Genomic DNA, 8,453 nt, shown 5'->3' on the forward strand with positions numbered 1-8,453 from the left:
ATATATGTTGTTTAGAGTGCATTTGGGGGGAATGTAGAATAAAATTTGTGATTTTTTTTTTGCTTTAAACTGTTAGGAACACAGGATAAGTGTATAATAAGATATTTGTATGTATATTTATATGTACTTTTTTTAACTTCCAGAAAACAGAGGTGAATATGCTCTTGTACATAGCAGACAATCTAGCCTGTTTTCCTTATCAAACACAGGAAGAGCCACTGTTTATAATGCATCATATAGACATTACACTATCAGTTTCTGGTAGCAACCTACTACAGTCATTTAAAGAGGTATGTGCATTCATATTTTAGCATATTTATTATGGTGTCAGTATAAGCTTCTATATAATTTGGTTGATTTTTCAGTGAATATAGTATCATTATTATGATATGGATCAGTATTGTTAGTTTGTAACTGGTAGTTAAAAAACAAACAACCCTTTCTGTTCTGACCTGTATCTGGTAGACACTAGTTAAAAACTTTCCTTATATTGCTGCTTATGTTATTAAAAAAGAATGACAATTTTTGAGCTATTGATATTAAAACTATATAATTCCTTAATATTACTGAATTAATTTGTATTAATATTATTTGCATGCATAATTTTAATAACAGAATCCCATTTACTTTTTCTTTTGTTGTCAAGTAGCGGATGGCAGGTCCATGTGTCACCTAGGAGAATTTAAATACATTATTTATTGCAAGAATAGAGTGTGCAATATGTCTTTTCTTAAGGTAGCATATAAGAAGCCAAATAATGGTATAGTATCTGTTGCTATGGCAATACACAACCCTGTAAGAAAAAGGCCTTTGTTTCTTGTGCCATGTCCAGTTTTGGGCTGCTTAGGACAGGAGAGACATGGAGCTCCTGGAGCAGGCCCAGCAGAGGCTGTGAGGAGGATGATTAAGGGACTGGAACATTTCTCTTATGAAGGAAGAAAGGCTGAGGGAACTGGGACTGTTCACCTCAAGAGAAGACAGCTGAGAGGGGACTTTATCCATGTCTGTCAGTGACTGCAGGGAGGGGTCAAAGAATGGACCAGGCTCAGCTCAGTGGGGCCCGGCAATGGGACAAGAGGAATGGGCAGGAACTGATGCCCAGGAGGTTCCACCTGAACTTGAGGAAGAACTTCTCTGGGCAGTGACTGAGCACTGGAACAGATTGCCCGGAGAGGGTGTAGAGTCTCCCTTGCTGGAGATATTCCAGACCCATCTGGACACAATCTTGTGCCGTGTGCTCTGGGATGACTCTGTCTGAGCAGGGACCACATGACCCACTGTGGGCCCTTCCAACCTGACACGTTCTGTGATTCTTAAAGATTTCAGTGTCTTCATTTCCTGGACAACTTTAACAGTAGAAGGTCCAAACTGTCAGGAAATAAACCCATTTCTAGAATTTCCAATCTGACTAGTGAGTACAAGTCAGAGTTGATACCTGGAAAGTACACTACTTTGAATTCTCACCCTACCAAAGTCAATTTTTAATCTGCTAGAAAGAGACAGCACATTCTTTAGATTTGGGACCAGAATGTAGTGGGTGAGATCCTACTTGGGACATCTTAAATTCTGTGTTATGAAAAAGCATACTATGTGCAGTAATAATACAGGTATGAAATCCTGTAGCTCTGCAAGTAGTGGAACTGAATATTATTAATACTGTATATGCTGATTTGAGGGGCTCTCTGGTCAGCACTGTAATTAGTGTCATAGGATTTTAACAGAGACAAGGATTAAAACCAGCTTGGACAAGTTTGTACCAAGGTACATATGGAAATATATGTAACATGCAAAAATTCTATTCAGGTGAAGCAAAAATGAAATTTTCTTGCTGATATATTGTATTTGGCTTTTACTTCATTTTACTGTCTCCGATAACAAACTTGAGCAGTCTTTTTAAGAATAACATGCCAGTGGAGTACTTCTTGCTTCACTTCTTCCTGTAACCACCTTGCAAAAAAAGTGGACTTTGGATCAATTTTTCAGGGACCTTGAGTTATAATTCAACATCTTTTTTGTCATAAATAATTTTAATCTTTGACTATAAAGTTATTAATATCAAGTTATGAATTAATAACATTGTTCAGGGAATTCTTCCTAATTTAAGTCAATAATGATTTTTTGAAAGATTTTTTTAGAAACATACGTAATGCTACTTATCCTAATTTTGGAATGTTTTAACTTCTCTGTCTCGCAGTCTATGGTGAAAGACAAAAAAAAGGAAAGAAAGCCTTCATCAGACGAGGAGACTGAGAGTGACAGTAACAGTGGTAGTGAGAGCAAAAGTGAGGAGGAAGCTTCTAAGCCTCGGAGGTTACGGAAACGAGTAAACTCTGATTCAGATTCTGATGAAGAAAATGATATAAATGCCGTGATGAAATGTTTACCAGAAAATTCAGCTCCTTTAATTGAATTTGCAAATGTCTCCCAAGGCATATTATTACTTTTGATGCTGAAACAGCATTTAAAGAACCTCTGTGGATTCTCTGATAGGTAAGGATATTTAGACAGTAGGCCAACTTGTTACCTAGTGAGTTCTTTGTAAGGATTAAGTTTGGAAGAAGTTGGAGGGGGGTGTTTAGTTGATTTTTAATAATTGTTTCAGCAATAGATTTGTATAAGAGAAAAACATAAATAGAATAGGTTGAATGTAATGAAACTGGGTTAGAAAAAGTAATGATTTCATTTCTTACCAGGATGTCTATTAGATACGGAATAGTTAAAATATAACTACTTATGTTGAATATTTTTAAAAGCTTTTCCTTGAAATTGTTTTGGACTTTCCTTAAAAGCTCTTTCTTCCCTTTTGTTCTCTTTAAACAGTAAAATTCAGAAATATTCTCCATCTGAATCTGCAAAAGTGTATGATAAAGCTATAAACAGGAAGACAGGAGTGCATTTCCATCCAAAACAAACTCTGGATTTTCTGCGGAGTGATATGGCTAATTCTAATATCACTGAAGAAGTGAAGAGGAGTATAGTAAAACAGTACTTAGATGTAAGTAAAGTTGCTTTGCAGAAAATCTGAAATCCTTTCAAACTAGGTAACAGTGCAAACTTGAAAGTAGATGCTGATGTATTGGATGAACATTTCAAAATGTTAAGTTTTTGGTAATCTTGTGTGATTGATATATGATAACTCACAATTTCCTTTCAGGATGTTTAGCAGTATTACCTTTCAAAGTATTCTAATAAATTTAAACACAATAAAAATTAATTTCAACTGAAGGATATTCAACTTTGCAGAGTGTTTTCTAATTTCTGGTATCCATCTTGTATAACTCTACCATATAACTTGTTCACTTTATCCCTGACTGTTTATGTCATAGGAACAGAGACTAGATCTAGTGTACTTACCCTTTTTCTTTTTTTTTCCAATTCTTTAAAATATTAACTAGAGAAAACTTGCAATTTTGGAAACACAGGAAGAAAGCTTTTACATATCTACTAGAAAATGAAAGTAAAATGTTTGTAGAACAAAACACAAGCTGTTGAAGTTTGAGTTTTTCTGCCATTTGTTTTACATTGTTTCTTTACCTTTACATTTGTTTTTTCATTTAATATAGTGTAAAATGAATGTCTGTTTTTAAAGTTTGAAAGTAAACTGATCTGGTTTTGGTGGGGTTTATTTACTAGTTTAAGCTCCTTATGGAACATTTGGATCCTGATGAAGAGGAAGAAGATGGAGAGGTGTCAGCTAGCACAAATGCTCGGAACAAAGCAATTACCTCACTTCTTGGTGGAGGCAGCCCTAAAAACAATGCAGCTGAGACAGAGGATGATGAAAGTGATGGGGAGGATAGAGGAGGAGGCACTTCAGGGGTGAGGCGGAGGAGAAGTCAACGTATTTCACAGCGTATTACGTAAAATTATTTTTATGCAATTATAAATGTCAGTCTATTATATTAAATGTACACCAAGTAATGTAATCAACATGAAAGAAAGCATTTTGTAGATAGAGATTCTCTACTTAACCATTTATACAACTTTTGTAGAAAGTTTAACAGAAAAGAATAAAAAAAAACTAGAAAATGAGATTTATCCCATATAAAAATTTATTAATTTTCCTTTGGAATGTACTGTGTGTTATCCTTTTTATTGTTGCCAAGTTTTTATGTAGCTTTATGATTCGTGTATATATATAATTTTATATATCAATAAGAGATAATGACACGGGTACAAATTAAGAGTATGTGGTTTTACAAGGATATGTTAACCCCTTGGCGCTGGCGGTCGCGGTGCGTCTCATTGCCGGCAATGGAATGTGTGCCGGGGAATCCCAACTCCCGGCGTCAAGGGATTAAAAGCAATAAAAGCAATAATTTCACTAAAGTTCTTTTGTGTAACACTTGGTCTTTTTTCCCCCCAATGTTTTAGTCATTGAGAAGGTCAAAACGAAATTCAGACTCTACAGAGTTGGCAGCACAGATGAATGAAAGTGTTGATGTCATGGATGTCATCGCTATTTGCTGTCCAAAGTACAAAGACCGACCACAAATTGCAAGAGTAGTACAGAAAACCAGCAATGGCTTCAGTGTTCAGTGGATGGCAGGCTCCTACAGTGGCTCCTGGACTGAGGCTAAGCGCCGTGATGGCCGCAAACTGGTGCCTTGGGTAGACACTATTAAAGAGTCAGACATTATTTACAAAAAAATTGCTCTAACGAGTGCTAATAAGCTGACTAATAAAGTTGTTCAAAATTTACGATCGCTGTATGCTGCCAAGGATGGAACTTCCAGCTAATGAGTTTGTACACACAGCCAAATTTACAGGAATTGAAATTACAGAAAAACTTGAGATATCAACTTTCTGGAAAAAAAAAAAAAAAAAAAGCAGTTAAATGAAGAGTAAGAATGGAACCTGGGACGCAGGAAAAAAGAAGGAAATATTTGGTAAACATTTATGTGGGAGCTTCCTTCGCTGTTGTGCAGCAGAAACTACTCAGTTCATTTTTACTCCCACTGTATTATAGTTTAAAAATTTGTTTATACCTTGAAAAAACCTTTCTGTTAAAAAAATAAACAAGTGAATGTTGGAAATTAGTCTGTTAATGTTCTTAATAAAGTGTTCTTGGAGTTTAACCTAGCAGCGGATGGCTTTCTTTAGCGTAGCCCAGTTTCCAGAGAAGCATTGTTTTTACAGGCTATAAAGTGGCAGAATCTCCCGGATATATAATTTTTTCTGTTGAAGAACAAAAAAACAAAAAAACCCCGCATGCAGTATCTATGACCTATCTGCAGGAGGAGTTTTTGTAAATGTAGATTTTGATGTATTAGGTCACCCTGAAATAATACAAGAAAAGGGATCCCCAGCAAATCTGGTGGAATGAATACTGCAATAAATTTTTTTACTTCTCTTTGTTACTTGTCTGTTTCCATTTGAATTTCTTATTGTAAAGATCTGTTTAAATCCATTTATATTATTTATCAGTCTTTTATGTAAAATTTACTATATTAGTGGTTTTCAAAATAAGACATAAAATATTGTTTATACAGTTTTATAGGCTTTCTGAATAATTGGTATCTTTTTATTTTTATCCCTTAAAGGGTGTAAACACAAGTTAACTCCAGGGGTTTATTGTATCCTGCAGTATTTAGTATTAACTATATGATTTAGCACTGTGCCAAACACATTTTCAAGAGTACATTTTGATATAAAAAGAAAATATAGTTTATTCCTTGTATGCTTCAATTTCTTTCTAATGCTGTCCAAATGGTAATTTATGATAGTTTAAATGTGGGGGAAGCTGAATGACTATTTTGCTTGGGCGAACTGGCCATATATGCATTTCTCTGGGTTAATATAGAGAGGCTTGTGTCAAGAGGAGCTAGCAATCAGTATCTGAGGCGTATGAGTATGAGGGTATGTCTGGGCAATTACACTACATTCCTTCACAAATGAATTTTTTTTAAAATGTTTGTATATTAGCCTATTTTTTTTACTAATTGAAAGATGTTTTCACATTTTGTAAATTGAAAAAGTACTACTGAAAGCTTTCAGAAGCATTTGTTTTGACTACGTTGCCAAAAGCCTTTCAAAAGCAGTTTGCCTTTCCAGAGAGTAACAAAACCAGCAGATTTGCAAACAGAAAAAATCTAAAACAGTGAACGTTTTAGGGACATATAAACCCTGCTATGTTTTCAAATATGTTTGTCTAAAACAGTTGTTCCTTATTAAGTAAATCTTAATCTTATGTTTATTTTCTTTTATGAATTTAAATTGATAGGAGGTTGTTTTTATGAAACTAGCTTGCAGAATTCTAATACATTATTTGATTTATCAGTATTCCGAAATATTCTCATGTACAGAAAAAGCATTAAACCGAACTGATTAATAACTCCTCAGAATCTAGTTAGTAATTGTTCCCATGGTAAATGCCTTTTTACTGTTTCACCACTGGAATTTTTCGAAACAGAAATATTTTCTCACCGTTTTGTTTTCACAGTTAATGGTGTTTTCTTCACCGTGCAAAAAGCCACATCTTATGCTAAGATGGGTGTTTAGTTAAAGTAGGGAGAAGCAGAAAAAGAAGTCACCCCTGCAGTTCTGGAAGCAGGACATTTTTGTACCAAATGATGAAATACTGTATTTCTCAGGGCCAGGAGCAGCTTTTATAGTGGGAGTTTCATATTTTGAGAATATATTGTATGATATGTCACATTACTAGTAGAAAAAGAAATACTTCAAAAGGAAACTACTGAATGATGAAGAAAAAGAATTTCATACAGATGCAGTCTAAAATGAAGTTGTCACTAGTCTGTTAAAAATTTCTGATGCTATTTATATTACAGAATCTTATTTTTAATAGGTAATACAAATGTTTCCTTGTTCATAAACAATGTTTCCTGGTTATGTGACTTTTCCCAATAGCAAAGAGTGGCTTTTTATTTCAAATTGTTTGGTATTTACTAGGATAAAATTATCAGAAATAAATTACAATTAAACAATAGAAACCTGAAGTCTAAAGCTGTCTTAGTTGAGAGGATTTGGACCATTACTATATTGTGTAATATGTCAAAGGGCATACATGCTCCTTGATGATATCTGTTTGCTATACTAAATAATATAAACTTAGAAAATTATTATAGATTATCGAATAAGATTTTCACTAGTTAAGAGTTGAATTTTCCCCTTTTGTACTACCCAGAGTAATATCTAGCTTTGTTTTGCCTATCATAAGCATTCAGATTACTTGCTGTGAAAGAAAAAAGGTAGCAGAGTTCATTTTTGGGAAACAAATTCCTGATAGCTATGTATAACATGGGCTGATTATCTTCAGAGATTTGAAATAGAAAGAACAAGGCTGCAGCAGTAATCTAAGCAGTGCTCAGTCTCTGAGTAGAAGTCATGGGTTTTACCAACATGAATCACGTTATTGACAACAGCACGTACCAGGATTAGGGGGGTTTTAACATTAAAAAAAAAAGATTGTAAGAAAAGTCCTGCATTGCAGTAATTGACACATTTTACCCCTTTGTGTTATAGTATTTTTTTCACTGTATGGCTATAGATTTTTACATACATAACTATAACGATTATTGAGGTTTTTTGTCTTTGAGTACAAGTTCTGTACATGGAAACTTGTTGCAATAGCTTACCTAACAAAGGGATATTTTCAAGCTTTTAGAATTAATGCTAACCATATTGTACTCATTTCCACAATCTAAATAAATAATAATTATCTTAAATTTTCCACTTCAGTGCTGTAAAATTGCAGAATAATTATTATTTTCATTATCTGCAGCTATTAAAAAAATCACAATTGTTTATGACAAAATAATTACAAATATTTTTCTAAATGATTCAGTATGCCCTTCTGTATTTTTTTAAGTTCTCTATTGCTTATATTAACAGCTCCCAACATGTATAAAGGTAGGTGTGGACAATATTTCGCATAAATATTTTAGTGAGGTGTGGCCTTTAAAAAGCTATTTAAAATTTAAATAAAACTGGAGCCTTTGTTTTGCTGTTGTGTCACCAGTGAGAATAATGTCACTGTGAAATAATTGGATTGTGCTAAACATTAGCTCTAACACAAAGTACCTTTTAAGACTGAAATAGTTCTTAAATGTATTTGTGGCTCATGGCAAAAAAAAATTGTCATTGTGTCTGACTCATCTGGTGCTAGTTAAACAGAAGGATGTTCTGCCTAAATGCAGGTGTTAATGCTCTAGGGTAATGAATGAATCGGTTCAATTGATCGTTACTGTAAAGATAAAACACTAACTGAGCCACAGACAGATGTTAATGGAGGTGAACTCAAACACCTAATGCTTTTTTGTGTGTGCCCAGCACTCCTAAGTTTCATGTGATAGATAGAAATAGCAAAAACCTAAGGCACAAATTTTCTTCCACTCACTGAAGAGCCACACTGTCATGGTTTAACTAAGCACCAAATGGATGCCACTCACTCTCCCTTGGGTGTAATGGGGAGAAAATCATAAGGGTAAAAGGCA

The 8,453-nt window shown here is 34.2% G+C and overlaps 1 protein-coding gene across 1 annotated transcript in view; it reads left to right on the forward strand.

Moving 5' to 3' along the window:
- The window catches only part of LOC136373303 (nipped-B-like protein), a 182,364-nt gene extending 177,004 nt beyond the window's left edge, over nucleotides 1–5,360 (forward strand). Inside the window, 5 exon segments of the mRNA XM_066338198.1 lie at nucleotides 144–290; nucleotides 2,195–2,490; nucleotides 2,821–2,995; nucleotides 3,634–3,819; nucleotides 4,375–5,360. Coding sequence (XP_066194295.1) covers nucleotides 144–290; nucleotides 2,195–2,490; nucleotides 2,821–2,995; nucleotides 3,634–3,819; nucleotides 4,375–4,740 — 1,170 coding nt within the window. The 3' untranslated portion in view covers nucleotides 4,741–5,360.
- Nucleotides 5,361–8,453: the final 3,093 nt, after the last annotated feature.

This window comes from Sylvia atricapilla, chromosome W (assembly GCF_009819655.1).
Source record: "Sylvia atricapilla isolate bSylAtr1 chromosome W, bSylAtr1.pri, whole genome shotgun sequence".
In the NCBI taxonomy this organism is placed as follows: Eukaryota; Metazoa; Chordata; class Aves; order Passeriformes; family Sylviidae; genus Sylvia; species Sylvia atricapilla.